General features: G+C 36.5%; 1 protein-coding gene across 1 annotated transcript in view; it reads left to right on the top strand.

The window, feature by feature from the left end:
* iqgap2 (IQ motif containing GTPase activating protein 2) overlaps nucleotides 1–22894 on the top strand; it is a 114025-nt gene that overhangs the window by 29408 nt on the left and 61723 nt on the right. The window contains exons 3-5 of the mRNA XM_088629641.1: nucleotides 16911–17067; nucleotides 20141–20218; nucleotides 21694–21770. Coding sequence (XP_088485767.1) covers nucleotides 16911–17067; nucleotides 20141–20218; nucleotides 21694–21770 — 312 coding nt within the window. The remainder of the gene's footprint in view (nucleotides 1–16910; nucleotides 17068–20140; nucleotides 20219–21693; nucleotides 21771–22894) is intronic.

The following is a 22894-nucleotide window of genomic DNA, read 5'->3' as shown; positions in this document are numbered from 1 at the left end:
ACCTTCTTAACCCAGGTACTGTATTTAGAATACAAATGACATTTCAAAATCAAAATGTAATGTTTTGTTAACTATTGTATAATCTTCTTTTAAGATTCCTCATGGGCAGCTGAAAGTTGACTATCGTCATCACAGCAGTGCAGCCCTGTGGTATTCAAGCTGCTCTTGGCTCTTTATTTCTCCTTATTCAGTTTTAAATAACTGCCCTCTGTGAAGCCTCTCTTCCCCACACAGTGCCGAGTTAAATAGTTGCCATGGTATCTGTGCAGTTAGAGGGTTCTAAGGTGACGCAAACCTGGACTTTCCAGCAAAGTCTAAGAAGGCTGGCTTAGTGAAACAGTCACTCATTATTGTTCCTGCAAGGTGCACATGTTCAGAATGCAGAGTAATGAAAGCAGAGCAGAACCTGGGAAACTGCAGTCTTTGATAGGAGTGGAATTAATTTCAGTTGTATAATATGTGCTACAGTAAGGTGTGAAATAATGTTAGTTTAATTCTATGAAATTGGGTATGCATGGAGTTTACTGTATGTATTTTAGTTTAGGTACTAAGCAGTTGAGCATTTAAACCTTGAACAGCAAACCAAATCAACATCAGACTTCAGCTGAATTATTTTGTATACATAACACAAAGCTCTATGAAAAATAGAGCTTTTGCGGATGCAGATCTGGGCTTTTAAGCTTTATTTAACCTCCATTGCATTTGGTAGTACATTGTCCTTGACATTTGTTCATGTAAAATGAGACCTGGCATCGTCTTTCATCACAGCATTCTGTATATCATTAACACTTGGTGGAATTCCATGAGGCGTTGTGCATAAATCCAACAGGTTTTATAGGTAACCATTGATTCAATATTTCTCAAAAACTTGGAACAGTTGACTTTGGCAGGTTATTTGTTAAATTACTTTAAGAAACAAAAAATGTTTCTTGTCATTGAACCGATTGTGCTGCAGAACTCTAACGTTTCCAGTCTTCAAAAACAGGGTACTTGGAAAACATATTGGATCTCAGAGCAGAATGTGGAGACCCCTGGATTAGACCATATGAACAGAACCAATCCACTGATTAATACATTATTTGTGCTTTATCTTCCTGAGGATGAGGCATAATATATGCCTTCCTTATTTGCATGTAGCAATACTACTAGTAATACTAGTAATACTGTTAAATTGCTGAACTGGTGCTTTCTTTAAAAGTGATACATAGCTGGTTTTATTGCATACAATTTGTGCTACTGGTTTGCTGGAGTGATATTGATTTTAGTTTAGTGTACAGCAACAGTGTTTCCACTGCAAATCTAAACTCAGAGGAGTGCAGTCCCTAGTCACCCCTCCACATTGCTACACATTGTGATTCCTGCATGAAATCTGCACACTGCTGATGTAGGCAAGAGCCCTTTGTCTGTTTTTTGCAATGGTCATTACCAGTTATGTCTAATGACTGGAATGACTAATGAATAATTCCCAGAAATAAATGTGGATTTTTTCCCCCATTTTTTTCTCCAACCTAATGCTGTAAAATTGTGAACAGCTTATGAAAGCCTAATACTTATTGTCAAGTTGGGTAAAGTACAGTATGTCTGGGTGTAGTGCATACTTGCTTTCATTTCTTGAAAAAAAAATAGTCCTTTTTCCTTGTGGTGCAGTATGGGTCTTTGATAGATTTCACATTATAGTTTGTGGCCTGGCATTCCATACTATAGAAAAAGTACCATTTGAAGACTACATCACATTGAACTGCTGAATTTCCCAACCTCACTTTAAGAAAGCTGTCTAATCTCCACTATTGAAGATAAATTCAATTGCAGGATTCTCATATTTCCTTTAGAAGAAAAAGCCTATCAGGTTATTGAGTCCCAGTATAAAGCCTTTATTATGCTAGAGCTGAGAGTTACAGGTACAGTACAGTAGTCGCCAAGATTCATCTTGAGAGTGACTATACTCATTTTGCAAGACTGTCGAATCCAGACAAAGACATTTTGAGCTGATCGTTAGCCATGAAATCAAGATGTAATGTAAAAGGTGAATTGAAATCATTGACATTTTAGTTAGAGGAAGATTATGATTCAAGGAAGGGAAGGTTACAACGAGAGAGGCGGACAGATGGAACTCAAATAGGTCCATGCATAGCGTTGGTATCGTTGACCCTTAAGTCAGATTAATTTTTCCTGCTGAGTTCTGCGTTATCAGATTGGTTGTCTCAATTATGAAGGGTCTTTTCTTGTATTTAACATGGGGTTATAACTAAATGTGTCCAGAGCACACAAGAAACTGCGTTAGAATGGGTGTACATTTGACCAATCAGACTAGTTGGGCAGATTCCTTCTTTCTACTAGTGATTTTCCATTATATCCCCTAATGTATCCCCAAAGTTGGATGGTCTAAACAAGTTGAAGCTGGAAGGTGTTTCCAATTTGATTCAATTACACCCCAATATTAGCTCTGACACTACACTTCAGTATCTCACCCCCAGCCAAATCCAGCAGTGTTGGCTGAAAATAAATTATACAAGGTCTGTGCTAAATCTGACAAAACACTGTTTTAAACAGTATCAGTGAGATATTTTGTGATTTCAGTACATGCAAACAAATAGCACACGTGAGACAGGTGAATTTAACATGTTCAAAATATTTGTCAGATGTTTCACTTCTAAGTCATCTTCTAAGATTTTTCTCTTTTGAAATGAAAAGCTCTAATAAGGTTAACATCAACCATATAGCCAACAAAAATAGAACTGATAGCAAACGTTTGTTCCACTTCATTGATCTTTGCTAGGTTCTATTTCTCACCTTAGTATTTTCTTGATCTTTAACTGACACTTCATGGGCCATATTGTAGACATACTGTATTTTACTATAGCTTGGCCAGAATGCCCAGCTTAGCTAGAATAGAGAAAAGCTACTGGAAACAAGGTATTATTCTCTAAACTGCATTTTTATCCAAACATCAACATCTCAAAGAAATTGAACCCTTCTTATTGTATAAAGAGCCAGCCTTCATGATAGTTACAACATATGCTCACCACACGAAGTGAGGATAACATACTTTAGGAAATTGATGAGAATCTGTAAATGCTCTCTTCACTGTTGGACCAGTACAACATTGGTTGTATTTCTTTTTAGTTTATTATTTTAAAATTTATTTAAACATAAATATTAGCTTTGGTGTGTTATGTGTAATTTAACACATGTCAGCCATGGTTTCAGCCAAAGTGGTACAGAGTGAAACTGGCATCTACAGGTCCTGCCTACTTGGTTGTTATAGAACCTGTGGCACTGTTAACCCCAACTCCCTGACCAAGATCAACTCTGGGCTTGCTCGGTGTAGCCTCTCTAAAATTTTTGCGTAGCTGAATTTGTTGAAATAATCTCACTTCTCTGCTGAAAGGAGCCCCTGCTGGCATATAATGCTCACCACACTAACAATCATTTTTAAAATGATTAAAAATAAGCCTTTTCTTGGACACACCTTGAAACATTTTGATTGCTTCATAGAGGTTCACTGTGGCATTGTACAGAATGGCTGTGTTCTTTATTAATTCCACGCCACAACATACTCTGGCGCATTACCAAACTTTAGGTCTTCAGCCGTGAAAGTTTACCCGATGATCTACAATCTTCCTCTTCATTCTCACTGTGCATCAAGCCTTTGGTCTTGAACACGTTTATGCTGTAATGTTCTATTTACCTTCTGTAAGCCTCCCCCTAATTTTAAATTAAAATGGACTAGAATCCAATCTCCGACTAGAAACCGTAATGTAATTAAAAGTATTTCTGTTGCACTACCCCTTAACACCAGCATAGATCATCATGGGATTTACAATGCAAATACTTTGTGGGGGAGAAACTGGTTTATGAATTATTCGTTTTTTCTTGTTGAATTTGAATATTAAAAACAAATGTGTCGGTTTCGTTGACTGTCAGTTGTTGTGTTTAGCACAGAGTCATAAAAACAACCTTTTATGTTTGAATTTAGACTTGTTTCGGTAAAAGGAGTGTTATAAGATGGATTGTCTTAGATGAATTTAAATGTTTGGTCTTGATCTTGGGCAGCACTGTGGTTAGCATTGCTGCCTCACAGCGTTGAGGCCCAGGGTTCAATTCTGGACCTGGTGTGCTATCTACAGGCATATGGAGTTAGTACTGTACTGTACATTCACCCTGTATAAGCATGGGTTCGTGTGCCCTGTGATGAACTTGTGTCCCAGACTAGAGTGTATCCTGTCTTGTGGCCTTTGCTTGCCAGGTTAGGCTCTGGCTCACCTGTGGCTCTGTACTGGATAAAGCGCTTAGAAAAATGGCTGGATGGATTAATCTTTTCTTCAGCCTGAGTTAGTCATCCGTCAGCTCAATACCCTTTTCTGTGGCAGTGATCTACCTGCTACTTGACACCTTTGCTGTTGCCATCAACTGTTAGATTCCCTTTCCTTACTTCTGGTTCATTCCTATTCTACTTCCTACAACTGTCTGCTGTTTATCTTCTTTTCCAGCTGTTTCCTGATAAAACTAAACAAAGCCTTTATTGTACCCGTTTGTCTTGTCCTTTGTAGTCTCTTCCTGAAGCAGTGATTTTGTGCACATTTGTAACTTGCACTGCTGCCTGATGCACTTTTGTTGTAACTAGTTTAAAATATTGATATCTTTGTTTGGCAAAGATGATGGATAAAATGTGACAGCAGAAGTGTATTAAGTATCCACGTGGAAAGACATGCTTTCTGCCTGCTACAGTGTTGCATATTAACACTCCCTGAAGGATGGGAAAAATTGAAGGTCATTTTCTTCTTTGTCTTGCATAATCAGCACTATTTAAAGCTTCTTAGAGAACTTAAGCTGAACACTCAGTCCATGTGGAGCAGGAAAAGATAATTGATAAACTGAACTGATGGGAATGGAGATCAGAATTAGGACTGTGAATGTATGGGCAGCCAGTGACGGTTTATTTCCAGTATCATTTACATGCTTAATATTGGTCCTACCTGTTAACATTAGTTTGCTGTTTTCTTTCGATAAATGCTCCTTGCTTTTTAGAAAGTTTACAGTGCTGATATCTTTTAGTCCTACCAGTGCTCAGGTTTGTAAGCATTGTTTGGGATATACTTCTTAACGTAAAACTATGCTCCTCAGACTTTTAACTTTAAGTAACATGAAACTGCCTTCTCTTTGAGAGAGATTTTTTTTCTCTGAGGTGTAGTCAAGTTGTGTGAATAGGGAGTAGGATTGTATTGAATATTTTGGTTTAAGATAGTCATTTCTACTGTTTACATTAACGCTGTGCAAGGAGGGTCCTTGAATTTAGTTATTTAGACAAAAATGTGCTGATGTAGTATAGACCTTATGGTGGTTTGGCAGATGGGAGATTTAATTAAACATCTTTTGGAATTCAATCTAACTGTAAAGCAATTAGAATAATGAGTGGGGGGAGCCCATCTCTAATTGTACACTGTTGTCAGAATTAATTAGAAACCTCCCTTGCGATGCTGTAATCAAGGAGATTAAATGCTGAATCCTGTGCATTCTGGGGCTTTGGTCTGTAATCTTTGTTCATTATTTTAAAATGTTTTTGTGTGCATTTCTTTACATTTTTTAGTCTTAGGTCTCCTGTTACTGTGTAGTAGCTGGAGACAAACTTTTAAGTTGTATTTTAGAATGGATGAGTGGGGAGAAGCAGCCTTGAAAGATACAAGTTAAAATGTTTTCTCCAAGACTCTGCAAGTATGGTGAACAGGAAGTATCCATGTTTTGTACAGAATTTCATAGTAACTAAGGAAAGCTGTGATGGACTACCGTGTCTTAAATTAGTTGCAGTATTAAGATCTTATACTCAGCCTTCTAACACCTTGTTAAGGGGATCAGTTTAGCTACTGGACTCAATCTGCTTAATTTAGAAGCATTATTAACATACTGTATATATGGGTTGTAGATCCTCTGAAAAATGTTAGAAAATGAGGCTCCTCTTCAACATCTATAGAGGCATTAGATGTTGCAGGATGAGAATATATTGCTGAGTAAACTTGATGTATTTTTTAATAATGTTCTGTATCTCTGTGTTATAGGCCAATGGCGTTGTTCTGCAGTGTAAAAAAAACAGCTATTGTTCAAAGCATTTATAAGGGCCCATCGTTTAGACATGGGGCTAAACAACCAAATGTTTTCTGGCTGAGTGTTTCATAAGTATGCAGTAGTTGTGCACTTCGAGCACTTCTAAAGGACCTTTTATATTGAGCACACATTCTCCTGAGGTACTTTTGATATTTACAAAATTAGTGAGAATTTGCTACTTTATAATTTGCTACTTTGGAATGCATTTCCAATTATAGGGAAAACCAAGTTCTGTTTTCTCTACTGTATGGGTGACATACAAACTGGTACAATTTTACCACCTTAACTAAAATGATTCAAAGAGATTTTACTGTTGTGTTATCGTGTGATAAATTGAAAAAAATAAGAATTGATCAGCAGGATATAATTTTTTTTTAAAGAGAATTTTGATTTGAAAAGAATTTTATTTCGATATTCCTGATTCAGTGGACTTAAGCATGGTTGGTCATTTGCAGTACCTTGTCAATTACAAAACTATTATGCAGCAAGATTTCTGCACAAAACATCTGTGTAATAGCCTGTTAAATGATTATTACTCTTAGATGTAAACCATTCTGCTGTAATATGGTCTCCTTTTATGCTGTGAGAACTTCTGACCCGTGCTCACATGACCGTACGAATTCTAATTCTTGTGGTTGTGATAGACGGCATTTTATGTATTCAACAGTTAATTCCCCAGTATCCACATTTTATGGTCTAGCAGAAGTGAAACGTGTTTGCTCACACTCAAGGGAGCCTGAGCAGTGCATTCTCAGTCAGTGATGTACAGCACATACCGCTCATCATGTCTGTCTGGGGCTCACAGATGGCCAATTTTACTTCGACCAGCTTCTTTCATCAAAATAGTTCAGACTCTGAAAAGAATCCTTAAGAAAGTATATGCAGGTAGCATTCCATTTTTTTAATACTAGTATAAAATGTCAGGACCATCTCCTTTCTTAAAATGTGTCTAATTTTAGTGAGATGACAACCTATGAAATCCATTTTTGACTGTCATGCCTTTCTTCCATGCAAATCCCATTTCTGTAGAATTAAATTGAATTCTACTCCTTTTAGTGCAGAACTTTCCTTGCGATGCTCAGTTTACATTAAAATTTGATTTGTCTTGTCAAGTACATATTGCAATCTTTATTTGGACTTTAAATTGTCAAATTGCTATCGGAAATTATTGATAAATTGGGGGAAAAAAGTCTTTGTACAGTGTCTCCTTTAGTAGTACTATATTTGGTGTTATTTTTCTTCTGTGGGTTTTTTAAATTTCATTTTCTCAAAGGTTCTGCATGTCATTTTAATACCTACTGAAGAATCCAAAACAGAAAATGGAGTCCATCAAAACACAAGATGTTAAATTTCTCAGTCTTTCCCCCCCTTTTGAAATCCTTTTGCAGTGCCTGCGATGCCTGTGTCCACTCTTTTCACAGTGGGTAATTGTCTTCTTTTTTCTTCACACACACAAAGGGTGCCTTGAGGAGTCTGGCATTTCTTAGCAAGATAAATGTGTTGTCTGCAGACAGTCACATTTGCAGTAATTGTCTCGGTTTAAATAAGGTTCTAGCATTTTATACTCCACAGTTCAAATAGTTGCATTTTGATTCTGGTCTTGGCAATGGCATTGTGCGTGCTATTGTCCAGATTAAAGGGGAATAACAAAACATGTTGTTTAACATTAGATATAGATTCCATGAAGTTTAAATGTTTTGTAAATTGATTTATGCCATGTGGAGAACAGTACTATATTTTATGTTCAGAAAAATAGTGATCAAGTAAAGTTCCTGAAGTTAAAACTAGCCTTTTGTATTCTTGTACTTTGTAAATCCTGTTTAATGTTGGATTGCTTCTTAGAGCGAAGAAGCCACTATTGAACTTGTTGTACAGTATTCTGTGGTGAGATATAATGCTATACTGTATTAATATGAGACAATTAAGATATGGTCACTGGCTGTCATTCCCTTGTTTTCATTTTTTCATCAGATCAGGAAGGCGTGAATGGTCTGGATGTTATACTCTTTATTCAGTCCCACAGGGCCTCTCTTCGCTAACCTGTCTCTATAGTACACGTAATAAGTACAGGTCCTTAGGTCTTCCAGCTTGTACCTTCAACAAATCAAGTACATTTCTTGCAATTGTTTTGTTCATTAAAATAAAATCTTGAAATGTTGTAAACTTATAAATAAATCTTTACTGTTAGCACAGTAATTCATAATTCATAGTTAGAGTGGGTTATTTATTGAAGGTGTGAGTAAAGGGAGTTGCTGTACTTTAAGGATAAAAAAAGTCTTAAATCTTGACATAATTTAATGGAGCATGTGTGTAAAAGTATTGAATTAAGAAAGTTTTACTGATTTATCTTGATTCTTCAGAAACAACTTCTTGCTTGTTGTCCTTTCATTCTGCTTCAGCTGTCAGTTGCTATGGATTCCATCAGTCTGGTATACCGGAGACTGGCGGTAGATTTAAGTGTTTGATATGTGGATTGCCAAGGTCTGTCTTTTTTGCCAACAGTGACTGAAACAAGTTTGTCAGAGCTTGTTGCGTTATTGCACAGCTGGAAAGTAATTTGATCTTGAGCAGCTTAGTATCCAGATACTTGTATTTCAGTATCTCTGCTCGACTTCCATCTAGACATACATTTTTGAGCCAGTCTGTTGTTCCAAGACATACCAGGTAATGCACACTAATACAAGATATTACATGAAATAAATTCTAGAGTGTTTAATAAAAGAGAAATGGCTGAGTACAAGTCTTCAGAATAATGTGTCACAGTATTGTAGAGGACTAATATTTCAGTTCAACTTGAACCAACTAAAACTCTCACACGTTTTATTTTATGAAAAACTTTTCCATTGTCTTCATCAAATTTCAAGTTCAATGCTTTATTGCCATTACAACCAGTTTGTTGGAATTTGGTTTGGTGGGCCCATTCAATTAAAGACGCACAATACAAATATACAGCATAAAGGCAATAATAGAATTCATCCACCGAACACGTTCACACACCATCCTAAATCCACAGCAGCAATAAAATAAATAAAAGTGAGATAACTAACAGTGGGGAAATGCATTAAATCTAGTCTGTCATATTTAAACACACATACTGTACAGAGAACTTGGTAAACAAAAAACAAAGAGAAATTACCGTTTCACCCTGGGCAGTGCCATCTTCATTGCTGCTGTATGTGTTACATGATGTATTTTGTTTCAAAGCAGAATTCAAGCAAAGCAATTACAAATTCTAAGCCTGAATGAAACAGGGTTTTGTGATTGTCTGTAATGTTGTATTACATGTAACTTTGGGGCTCTTAACATGCCTGACATTGGGTGCCATGCTGTATAAGCAGTGTTCAATTGATTATACGAAAAAGTCTGCAGAGCTAAAAGTTAATGGGTTTCTTTGAAAATTCATTTTACATGCCCCGTCATCCAAAAAGGGGAGTATGTGTCTGTTAAAATTAGTGTGAATGGATTAAGAGTCTGTTAAAAAGCCGAAGGAGACTTTGAAATGTTGCATGAAAATTTAAGTTCAACTAAAAGTCAGTGCACTGAAACACCCATGGAACTGTATTTCAATAATATACTGTAAATAGTAGAACCAAGAGTATGAGCTGTCACTCATTTTTATTTAAACCCTTATCTTAAATGTTGTTTCCACTTCTCCATTGATATCGTTTATATGGAACATTATACAGTAGCTAAGCATTCTTATTAGGCTGGAGTTTAATGAGTAACTTGTTTCTGGTTTCCAGAAATGTCTAACCAGAGAAAAGGGGATGGAATTTGTAAGGGAACGATCATTAATGTCATTGTTAAAGACTGTGATTGTGAGGAACATCTTAGGAAGCATTTGTAGTAATTAATCTCGTTGGTTCAATATTTCACTGCTTGGATAATTTTCAATAAGGAATATAAAGATTTTTGTAAGCAATATTTTATTGCTTTTTCTTTCAAGTTAATTTTATTAGCATTCCATGAAGGCATGCAGTGTAAATTTGGGAGAATGGATTTTTCAGCCTTGATTGATCAACCTCTGTGACATTGTATTCTGTGCTGGAGTGTGTTAAGGTGCTATAGTAAGCTGCTGTCTTTGTAGTCCAGGATTTCTTAATATGTTTTTTTTTAATACAGCTGTAAAATACAGATGATTTCCACCATGTGTGCAGTTCCTCAGTCTGTTAATCCTCTAGACCACACTATTCTCAATTGGAATTTGGTCTGAACTTTTTTTTTTTCATTTTTAGCTGAAGTTTGCAGAAAACAAACCCAACAGCCTACTTCAGGTACCTCGCAAAACTGTTCACTCCCATCCAATGACTTCTCATTTTGTTGAATTACAAATGATTAATCCAATGAGAAACATTCACTAGAAAACTGTACCGTACTTTGGTTGGTGTTTTCTGGATTTAGACTAGATGCACAGTTGTAGAGTATATTCCAACTGTTATAATTTACCCACTCATGCCGACTTCATACTGGGTTAAAATTATAATTTTAGCACCTTTTGAATGAAAAGGACGAATTGTTGATTTGAACAACAGATCTAAATTATATGATTGTGGGATAATATAAATTGCAAAAACAGTGGTTTGCAAAAAATAGTTTTAGCATGACCATAAACACAGAAATTAAGACTTCCACCTTCACATGCACTCTTTGTTTGTAATAACAATGTAAGTTTTGTATCAGTTTCCAAATGTTTAATAAATAAGTGCTGAGTGCAATCATTTCTGTCTCTTTTCTTAATAACATAAAATAATTGGCTTCTGCGTCCTCTTCTGATGTTTGGAGGTTTATAATCCCTTAAAAAGTAGCTTGAGGCAGTGCCATGTTTCTTTTGATGTTCGCTTTGTACAGGGTTTCTGAAAATAGGAGATAATAAAAAAGAAATGTTATACTTTTTCTTCCACACTCTAAACCCTTGTCATGATTAGTTCCAATATGCTAAGACTATCCGCTTAACAATGAGTGATAGTTTTTTGGTTGGAATGATTTTCTGTTTGCTTTTTTATACTGTATATATAATGCACATATGCATAAATAATTAAGCCAAAAAATGGATATCTTTAGTCTTGAACAGACTTAAAAAGCACTGTATCATGGGATTTAACTTTGTCCTGGATGTTAAATTATTTCCATTGCAGAAGTACAGACTAATGCAGAACAAAATCATTAATGCTTTGGCACTCTAAAGTGGTAGAGCAAGAGTCTAAACCAGATCATTTATTTGTACTTAGAGCGGTAGTCTTATTTTAAATGAAAGCACTGTTCACCATACAACACTGGCGTGAGGACCTAGATCATTGTGGTCAAGTGTAAACATGAGCAGAGTGGTTGGGGTTGACTTGTTCAAGTCTACTGAGACCTAATGCACCTCACCTCAGACCGTCATTAAAATCTAGTATTCATTAATAATCGTGCCTATTCAAATCATTAGACAGATGAGAATTTGAAAGAAAGGGGTCTGATCGCTTCTTTCCCCCTTCTAGTACTGTGATAGTGAGAGTGAAATGGGTGGCCTGTTGAGGACTTGGATTTTGTTTTAAAATTCATCCAACTGTTTTCCGACTGCTTTACCCAATTGCGGATGGTGGTGGTTCCAGAGTCTTGGCAAGAAACAGGTGTAAGGTGTGGATATATCTTGGATGGGGTACCAGTCCATCACAGGGCACACAGTCACAAACACAAAAACCTTCACACCAGGGCCAATTTCTCCAAAAGCCAATTAACCTACCAATATGTCTGTGGACTTTGGGAAGAAAGCAGAGCACCCAGAGGAAACCCACACGAACACATGGAGAACACACAAACTCCAAACAGATTGAACCCCAGTAATTGAACCTAGAACCCCAGTGCAAGGCAGCAATGCTAACCATCTCTGTGTCACCCCGAGTTTAAAATCATAGAGGTATAACTTATTCTTCCTTAAGAGGGGACTAGTGGTTAAGAACTAGAAAACTGGAGGTAGTCCGAAAGACAAGGACAGACTTATTAAAGCGCAGATTAAAAGTAACACGATGGCAGTGTTAGAGTTTTGGTGTTGAGTGTGCTGGCTCTTCACACTGCTGTTGGATTTACAAAAAATATTCTGAACTATGTAATTCCTATTCCATGTGGAGGCTAGATCATAAATCAGTAACATGTTGTGTGATTTTTCTAGGCTTTTATATACTAGAAATGACTATTGACTAAAAATCTCTCATAGCGTTCCAGTACTTCTCCTCGTAGTGCTCATTCAGTGACATACCTGGCATTGATATACTGTAATAAAGTAAATATCAAATCTGCATGCGCCTTCTTTGTTATTGGATTGGGGCTGTCTGCAAATACAACCTTTTTGGACTACATCACAAATGCCTTACTTAGTAATGGAAAATGTGTGGCTGCTTTGGTTGGGTGGTGTTGAGTTCTAGAATTGTAATGCTGTCTGTAGAAAATAAAAACATTCCCCCCGGCTGATCCTTGTTCTGACAGACATTGTCCACTACATGCATGGAGTTCTGCAATGTGATGCTCGCTTAATTTGGTTACAGCCGCCTACGTGTTGAAACTTGCTTTCCAGATAATATCCCAAGTTAGAATACATTTGAAAATACAACTTAGCTTGGTTTTCTGTTTGGCTGACCTGAAGCAGGTTGATAAAAAAAAAAGTAAAGGGGTTGGACTCCAGTCAGAGATTCAATAAATAAAGGCAGGCCAGGGCCTATAGCATCATGCCCCTACACAGGCATGTGAAAAACTGTACAAGAGTAGGTGCCTCAACAATGCTTCTTTGTTTCAGGAAATGAAAGGTCATTGAGCAGTTCCCAAATTTCATTTTCCAAAGCCCTTCTGAGTCAGTGTAGTATTGGAGAGGAATTTGTATAAGGGATTTGAATTTCCCACTTTTAAAGGGTGTCCTCAGGGAACAGAAAAGAAGTGATCATTATTTTTAATGAATTTATACATTGAATATAAAAAGGGCTAGGGACGATCTGTGTTTTATTGATTCAATTCCATCATATTGTTGTGCAGTTACACTTTGCATGGCTTGGCTTGTGGTGCTAAATGAGTCATTTCACTTGGTAAATCACTCCACACCACAGCACTTAAAAATCCCATCAGATGTTCCAACTCAAACCACTGCCATGTCCTGTTAGATTATGTACTTATGCCTAGTACCTGTATATAATGAGGTGATGGAATAAGTAATACTGAAGGGGTCACAGAATTTTATGCTCTGACAGGTGAGGCCTACTGCATTTGGACTTGTTGGACTCCTGCTGTCAGAACTTGGATTTAGTTTGCTCAGAATATAAACCAGCTTGAGAAAAGTTTGGGAGTTAAATATACTGTATTCAGATTCTTTTCTTCTAGGAGTAGAAAAAATAATCTTCAGACTTAGATATTTTAGCTTCCAGTAAGTACGTTTTTTTAGCAAAGTCATTTTGCTAAGTAGTAACATGAATTCTTCATCTCTCCCTGGGAACAAGGGAGACAGAAACAAGAAAGGGGAAAAGAGCCTTGTCAGGTAATGAATTGATAAGCAGGTAGCTGCGTCAGCATGCATAGGCTGCAAAGGAACAGGTAAACGTTTATTCCATGCTTAAAGGAAAAGAAAAGAGACAATGTTTTGGTTGGGGGAGCCTTCTTAAGGTGCCAGTTGATAATGCTGATTCAATTCAACAACCAATTCAGGTGTGAGTTGTTAATGCTGTTTCTGTTCAAGTGATGACTAAAATCTAAATTGTCTAGTCTGTATTTAAAATAAAATATGACAGTGTAATATTTGTTAGTTCAAACCTCACTTTATGAATTCGTTAAAGTTTTTATATTTTTCTCATATGAATCACATGTTATGGTATACTTTTGTGCAGTACCCTTTAGATTTGTCTGGTTTTTAATAATTCTTTTATTCAGTTTAGTACTGAAAGGTTACTGGAAAGTCTACCGTGTAACACGGCAAACTTCTCGCTTTCCATAAGAAGTCCACTATTGTTCTGATTTCTTGGAGAGACAAGTGTGATTAATATGGCTCCTAGAGGAACCAGAGAGTATTGATGTTTTTCTGACTGTGTTATAGCAGTGATGGCTTTAGTTGTTGCTTAATTGCTAACTAAGTTGTTATGGTACTTGCTAAACAAATTGTGCTGCAAAAATGTGTACCTGCCCCCATAAGTTACTTTCTTTACAGCCTACGAACAACTGCACAACAGGAACTTGTTTGTTTCTTTTATACCAAGGTCTGTTGGATGTCTGAGATAAACTCAACATTATTAAAAGTAGCTGTAAGCAATCCATTTACATTCAAACCTGCAGAGGATAAGTATAGTTAGAACCAAATTGAGGAACAATGTTAAATCCTGTAAGTATGACAGTAGATACACATCATATTGTTATTGGTGAATACCAGTATGTGCAAAACAGATAGTCTTATGCAGGTTGTCTTTTAGTGGTTTACAAACATAAGATAATAGTAGTGATACTGGTGGACCTGTATTGTTAACTTTTCCTTTTCTGTTACAAGGCTTAATTGTATACATGGTCATGGTGTATCAGCAGTTCAGATAATGTTATATTTAAAATGGTAATTTGTCAGGATTCACAATATAGCTTGTGCTCCTGACAGTGACTGACCTACAGAATAAGTATTTAGGCATTATTTCAACATTGAAGAACTATACAAGTCATTTGAATAATTGATCCCTGCCAGAATAGAGAATTCTGTAAAAATATATACTGTAGATTGTGACAAGAACCAAGCTGTTTTTCAGAGGTTCCATGATATGTTACAAATCATCAGCATGAATGGAGCCCCTTCTTATTTATGTAAGGATACAGATGGTTTAGAGTTTCTCTAAGGTATGCAATAGCTTGGCTCTATCCGGCTGCAGTCATGATTTTAAATCTTCATCCAAAAAATAAAAAAAAATATGCTCAGACCTATACATCTTCTTTCTGTTGTCACTATTGTCACTATCCAAGTTTCTACAAATTCTACAATTGCATGTATATCTCCCAGAAACATTTTTTTCTTTTAAATCGATACAGAATTTAGTTTTAGGACCTTTCCAGGAACAAATTAACTTCCAAAATAATGAGAAAAATATTTTTTCTTGATGCCGCAGTGGTTAACATTACTAAGCCTTGCGCTTGGGCCCTTGGTTCAGTTCCTGGGTTGTGATCCTCATGAAGGTGGAATGTTCTCCCTGTGTTGGAGATTCCACTGGGTGCTCCGTTTTCCTCCAGAACTCCAAAGATATTCTGCTACAGTAGACTGGCTTCTGGGAAAATGGGCCGTGGTATCAGTGTGCGTGTGTTCGTGTCTGTGTCTGCCCTGCAATGGACTGGTGTCCTGTCTAGTGTTTTAGATAAATCAGTTAGAAAATGAGTGGATGCATTATTTTTTAAAATTCCCACACAAACATGTTCAATGTTAAAAGTCCTTAAAAATCAGCAATATTTGATTTACTATTTGTAAATTGGACTACTGGGATTTCTAAACTAATGCCTACAAACCTATAGAAAAAGCAAATAATCATGCTAGCTGTTTTGCACTAAAAATAATAACTGACTTTTAATATACAGCATCTACCCTTATCTTCTCTTACAAATTAAAATGTGATATTCAAGCCCTGAAACAAGATGGTGAATAGAATAAAATGATTTTCATGTTTTCTCTGTGTCGATGAGGATTCTGCCAAATATCCCACTTTTTAGAGGGGATTCTGACTTAAAGGCATTCAGTCATAATCCAATTGTAGAGGTTGTAGCTTCACACCACTGGCTCTTCAACCAAGCACAAACATTGCTCTGGATGCAGGTGTCCATTGCTCTGTAAAACGCATAAGCATTCAGACTCTTACAGAGCCATCTTTACATTTACATGACTGTAAAAAGGTTTTTAGAATCACATGCTTTACAGCAGTGCTGCCTGTTTACAGTATTTCTGTACAATAAGCATCTTCATTATTGTATTGGTCCTGTTAGTAATCATTAAAGAAATGAGCAATAGGATTTTTCCGTTGTTAGCTAATGGACTGGACTGCAGAGGTCACAGGTTGAATGTGGAGGAGGTTTACAACAACCACATTCCACTTTTTCATTTAAGAATTGTAATGGTAGTGCTTAATGTGTTTTAGCTTGGCATGAATATTTATTATTTTTGTGTAGTCAGCTTTTTGTGAAGTAGGAGAAAGCTATACCTTTAATTGACTAGCTCCAATCAGTTTACAAAAATAACACTGAATTTTTAAAGCATTCTTCACCATGAGTATGTATACATGAAGGTGTCCATATATCAAATGCCAGAACAGCAGAACAGTTGTAAGTATCCTTGCCTGTTGACTTGATATGGAGAGTATCCCCTCTTTTCAAATCCTGTGTTTCTTTGGAAAATAATTCTGTAATAAGATAATAAAGCTGTTGAAGATCTGGAGAGTGGTTTATGAATTCACAGCTTATCATTTCAGGAATTACAGCCAAGAATGATCCCACTAACACATGTTAGGAGATTTCTTAGACACCACGCTTGTTCAAGCCACCATATTTTCACTGAGTGCCTCTCTGTGCACGTAGTATTCATGATGCAGCCCAGAGAAGTTAAATCACTAGGCCCTTCTATCTTGGGTGGTTGTCGAATTAGTAATGACTCTAGAATCTCATCCAGCAGTTTCTCAAAGCATCCTGAGGAGTTTTCTTTAAAACATGGCTGGGTGAAAGATATGATCTAAGAATCAGAGTTGATGCAATAGTGATGGATGAAGCACGCTTGTAGGCTAACAGTGGTTAAATGGTATGGACTGTAGATTGAATGGAGTGGTTTTGTTTGGTGTTCTCAGGTGGATGGAAGCCTGCCTGGAGGAAGAGTTACCTCCAACTACAGAGCTGGAAGAGGGTCTGCGCAATGGAGTCTTCCTGGGGAAGCTCGCCAGGTTCTTCGCTCCAAAAATGGTGTCGGAGAAAAGGATATACGACCGAGACCAAGCTCGTTATAAGGTAGTTTATTTCTGTATTAATTGAAATTAGACCCCTGTTTTGTTTTTGTCCAATGTATATGTGAATCACCATTTTTTAGTACTTCCTCTTCCCCCCATTACCAGTAGGGCCGAGGTCAGTGCACGTCATGCTCTGAAATATGCACTGTTGAGGTTGAGACCTCTCTTTTTTTTTTTAATGGATGCCCCAAAGCCTGGCAGCAGAATTATCATAAAATGGCTGAGCACTGCAGCCTTTAGCATTGGGCTGTTACCTTCAGGCTTGAGGATACCTGCAGGCTTCCAATGAGAAGGACATCTTGGCTGCCCATCTTATTTCTAGACCAAAGGAAGAGTGGCTCTCTCTTGAAAACAAATTTGCCCCCTGCCAATAATATCACATTTTGGTGAATTACAAGTAGTGCATCCATTCTTTTAACATCAATGTTTTTGTTTAAATATTATGACCAAACTGAACAGTTACACACGAAGGAGGCTGAATGTCGGAAAACCTTGCATAGAAGAAATGCAATCGGTAAATTTCACTTAGCATATGTTTTAGGTTAGTACTTAGTACTGGAAAGATCTTAGACACTAATTACTGCTATTGGTACTTTTACGACTCTAGCAACATTGTGGGATGATGTAATTTAGTCCATTCTTCCTGGGACAATTGCCCCAGTAGTAAGAAATCTTTTGGGGAAAGTTTATGATCTGCCATCATCAAACCTCAACAACTTTTCTGTAGGATTTAAATGAGAATTTTGGTCAGCTCAAGAACATTAACATTAACTGTCTTCTAGTCAGACCACTCCAGTTTGACTTTGACCCTGTGGTGCAGGCCTTTATTCCGTTAAAATGATAAATCGTAATATTAAACCATCCCTTTGCAGTATGTTTCAAATGAGACTTAAGTTTAGTCTTTTTCTGTAAAGGCATTTTTCTTGCTGTTCAGCTGTACAGGTCAACTTTGAGTAGGGACAGGATTACTGTGGATGTTTGAACAATGCTTCCCATCTTAAAAATAGAATTTTGCAAGCCTTTCAAAGTCACAGTGGCATCTCTAAACACATCAGCTACAGTAAGTGTGGGAGCGAGGCCTGATCGGCTCTAGGTACTGTCTGGGTGATGTGGTGATCTTTCCACTTCTTAATGACGTCTTTGTACTCATAGGGACTACTGACATTTTCCTGATCTGTGGCTATTTACCACTTAATTTGTCTTCACGGTCGACTTGTTATATCATCATGTAAGTTGTGGCTTGATAATCAGTCTATTGTAGGGAACTTACAGAGACATGCATTTACACACAACAATGTATTGACCTTTCAGATTATTCTTTTTCTCCTAAACTGATTAGGGCTCCTATAGCAAGTGGTTAGTTGTGCAACTGAAAATCTACTTTCTTTATGGTTAGCTATGCTGACCATAATTATAGGCATTCAGGCCTGTCCAGTATTTTTATACATGACCCTAAGCATGCTGAGAAATGTTATTTGCTTAAAGCACGAGCCAAACCTGTACCTGTATTAAATCCTTGTTTTCTATATACAGTATTAATATACAATACAGTATATTCCCTCATTTACTCAGGTGTTTCAATTTTTTGTTCACTACCTGTATATTCACATATTGGCCAATGTAGGCAGAATTATTTAAAGGTAATTAGTATCTGGATAGCTTTTAGTAACCCCACGCTGCATACTCTCAGCAAAGGAAGTGCTGTGCTTAACTCCAACTCTGTTATAGACATCCTATTTCCTTTAGACAGTTGACACAGGCGACAAATTAGCCATTCCTCTTGTTAAACAGAACAGCAGTAATGACACCAGACTCTCAGATTCTCACTCAAAAACTGTCAAGGATCAAGGATATCAGCTTGAAAATACTGTAAAAGTACTGAATCAAATGTGTAATATTTGAGTCAAAAGAAACTTGATATTCACAATGTTTTCAGGTAGTTACATTTTTTTAGCAGGTACACTTACATTTTGTTGAACAAATGCAACTTAGGTAAATTCATTATGTTTATTAATGTTGGTAATCAATCAGGAATGTGCTAGAAAAATCACAGCCAGCTGGAATGTATGGTTACAGCTTCCAAAGTCATTTCAGTGTATTCAAATTAGTCATGAAGGATCAAAAATTAAGATGAGCCCAATAACAATTAATATCCAAAACCTGTATGATTATGTTTCTAAACATACGCACTTGTACTTCTTCCAATTTCGAGTTTATATATGGCTGCAGATCTAGTATGATGCATCTGGTAAATACAGATTATGATATCCCACATTAATATATACAATTGTACAAATGGGGGGGTAAGTTAAAGTTAATTACGCACCATACAGTCCGGACTGATTGTGACTGTATGACCACACGGTTTCTTTGTTTCTGGCACTTTAATGACACTTTGATATTCTTCACAAAGACCCAGGAGTCTGGAACCAGTCCGTGGTCAAGGCCTTCTCCAGTCCCTTGTATAGAACAAAAATCATTTCTAAAAGTGATGTTTAGCTGAGAGAACCAATTCTTTAAACCAGAAAAACAGAGATGGTCTGCCTGGGTGTTAAAAGGAAATGTTCCTTGAAATATAAAAATATAGCTCCCTTACCCTAAATTTATTGTTGGTCTCATTAGTCTTCACCAATGGCTGTTAGTGTTCAGTCCTTGAGTTGGCCCACGTTGCTGGAGCTTTGGCCTGTAGAAAGCTGTAGCTCCTCACATCATTCTTGCTTTTTCAGTACCAAAGAGAGTATTACAAGTTATGATATTTAGAGCTGGTCTTTTAGACTGCTCATTGACTCTCTTAGCTTGAGATATTGTTGCTGTGTGTGAACGCTTTTTAAGCACATCTTCATCTCTTTGTACTTCCTGCTTAAAGGGAATATGTTCAGTGAATGTAACTGCAGTGTGCTGTCAACTGAGCTTTGCATGAACTATATTGTTATACAGTATCTTCTTTACCCCTGACGCATACAAAAATTCTGAACTTTATATGACTTTCCAAAATTCACATCTAATTTGAAGAAAATTAAGATGTGTTTTGAAAGACTGAGTGCTGGATAAATCTTTTTTTTCTCTTGTTGCAGCGATCTGGACTTCATTTTCGACATACAGACAACACTGTTCAATGGCTGAGAGCTATGGAGTCAATAGGGTTGCCTAAGGTAAGGATCTTGTTTGTGAACTGAGCCAAATTCAAGAATTCACTCCGCCTTATCACTGAAATTGCCTTCAGTCCAGTACTTCAACCAACCTTCAAGAGAGAGTTTAATCTTTCACTATATTTAATAAATAAAACCATTCATTGATACACATGAAGAAGGCTTCACAACCACAATGTTTCTATGTTTTTTCAATGCAGATTAATATATCCAGTAATTGTTCCTTAGCATTTTGCACACTGATGCAGCTACCCACTCTGAAAAAGTTCATTGTCATTTTCTTTAATGGTAAATCCTATGGCTTCCATAGGAATAGAAAATATGATGGAGGAGGAGGATTAAGAAAGAGAAAAGATTAGACGAATTCTAAAACCAAGTGGGACTGCATTTCATATATTGGGTAATATGCATCAATATGAGCTTAATTTGTTTCAAAAACCACCATCAGTTTGTTTAATCTGTACATCAGCTTTGACATTCACATGTGACACTGGCATGTTGATAACCATGTCCCACATCAGCACTTCCTTCAGCCAGAAGCAGTATGTTAGTGTTTAGCTGACAAATGGAAAATTGGTCTTTTGCTGATACAAAAACCAAATGGAATGCAGGTTTTAAGAACTATATATAAAATAAATAATGCCCAAATTTACATTATGACAGGATCATGTTGTAAGCGGGGCCTGGTATTCGTTAACCTGGTGTCTGGTAAACGTAAATATGACACCATGTTTTATAGCTAAGCGATGTGTGTGTTAAGTGTGTGGTTGTAGAGACTCCTGGTTTGAATCCTGTTCTCACGATTTAGTGGGGAAAAAAATGTACTGGTTCTGCTGACATATTGAAAAGCTGCAGCTGCGGGGCTTTATTTTACAAATAATTTGTATAAAATTTTAGATTGAGAAAAGGAGGAAAGGCAGTTTTAAAACTCTGGACCTCTTTTGTCTAATGAGCACAGGTTGATTACAGACATGAATTTGTGAGTTTTGTTAATACGATAAATATCATGATTGGTATTTTATCTTATGTAAGAAATGATTGGAATCTCTTAATATCAACTAATATATTAATATTAAAAGTTAGAGTTTTTGTTCATTTGTTTCAAGGCAGTTTTAAAGTATGCCTAAATAGCAGTATATTCAATGTACAAATGCAGTGTGTCCTTTAACTGTTGGAAATTATTACTTTTATGATTCATTTGGGATATCCAGTGTTACTCAAAACACAAATGTACAGTAAGCCAATCCAGCCTGCTGTTTAGAATGTACTTTGCCATTGGATAATGATTTTATGCACCACATCTCTAAAATGCCACAGACATATGTTGATTAAAAGTTGGGTGTTATATAGTCCCCTACATTTTATTCTCAAAAATAATCTGTCAGTATGCTATTAAGATTATTAACTACCAGAAGATTGCATGCTCTAAAAAAGCGACACAAAACATTCTTGTTGAGTCTTGTTCTTGTTCTTTTCAGATCTTTTATCCTGAGACAACAGATGTTTATGATAGAAAGAATATGCCCCGGGTGATTTATTGTATACATGCATTAAGGTAAGAGAAACATCACAGTCTAATAGTAGCCTTTCTTTTCAAAATTACAGCAGTTGCTAAACCATTTTGAAATTACTTGGTCACTTAAAATGTATCATTATTTTATACTGGGACTTCATTCATTACCTGGAACAAAGAACAGAACAACTTCAGTCAGTTGTTCTCAGCATTTTGTTGTCTGTATAAAATATGAGACAATTAATCTTACACATTTTAACAGCTTTTACAAGTTCTGTCATGACAAACTTGCAAATGCATTGCATCTTTCTTTAATTTGTAGGGATAAGCCCTATTCTTTAGAGTTTGCTAAACCTGGTAAATAGGAGTTCCTTGTATTCATGCAGAGTTACATAGTTGTATAAAATTGCTTGACAATCTAGACAATAATGTAGTAATCTTGTAATATTAAAGGAGACTTTTATTGTGAGACTTCATTTTTGTTATTATGTTTACATTTAATATCTCGTGCTATAAGGTCATTTACATTTATAAATGGAAAAAAATATGTTTTCAGTATTTTATGTGCCGAGAGGCATAAACAAAATGCAACAAAGGATACAAATTTTTTGCTTTTTAATGCTTCTCAGTACAGAACGTTTAAAATGTAGTGTTGTATGATGATTCTTAATCCAAGGTATGCAAGGTATGAAAATAGGCAGATCATTCATACACCTCTAATAAACTTTACTTTTCATCAAAGAATCTTTCATATTGTTTTTCCCCCTCTTTTGGTAATAACGATGGGCATACTGTAGATCTTTAGCCCAGCCGTACTGGTAAGCCACTTCCTGTCTGCTCTAAGTCACTTCCTGACAACGGATACCTTTTCCTTTTGCCTTTTTATCACAAAGTTAAATCTGGAGGGTTTTGTCTCCCATTCTGTTAAGTAACATCAGCGGTTTACAACCGTCTTAGGAGAAGCCAAATGGCTACTTTGTGTGTCATCTGTTATCATAAAGAAATCCAGACGGAGACAGAGGTCTTTTAATGCAGTTCACAGTCTTACCTAATGTTTTTCTATTGGTAAAAACTAGACATTATTTGACAACTTCTCTTCTAATGTACATACCAAACCGGTAGACAGTGAAAAAAATAAAATGTCATCAGCTGTGTCTGACCCCAGT

Source organism: Lepisosteus platostomus, chromosome 4 (assembly GCF_059453375.1).
Source record: "Lepisosteus platostomus isolate fLepPlt1 chromosome 4, fLepPlt1.hap1, whole genome shotgun sequence".
NCBI lineage: Eukaryota > Metazoa > Chordata > Actinopteri > Semionotiformes > Lepisosteidae > Lepisosteus > Lepisosteus platostomus.
The sequence above is the reverse complement of the archived record's forward strand: the minus strand, read 5'-3'. Positions and strand labels throughout refer to the sequence as shown.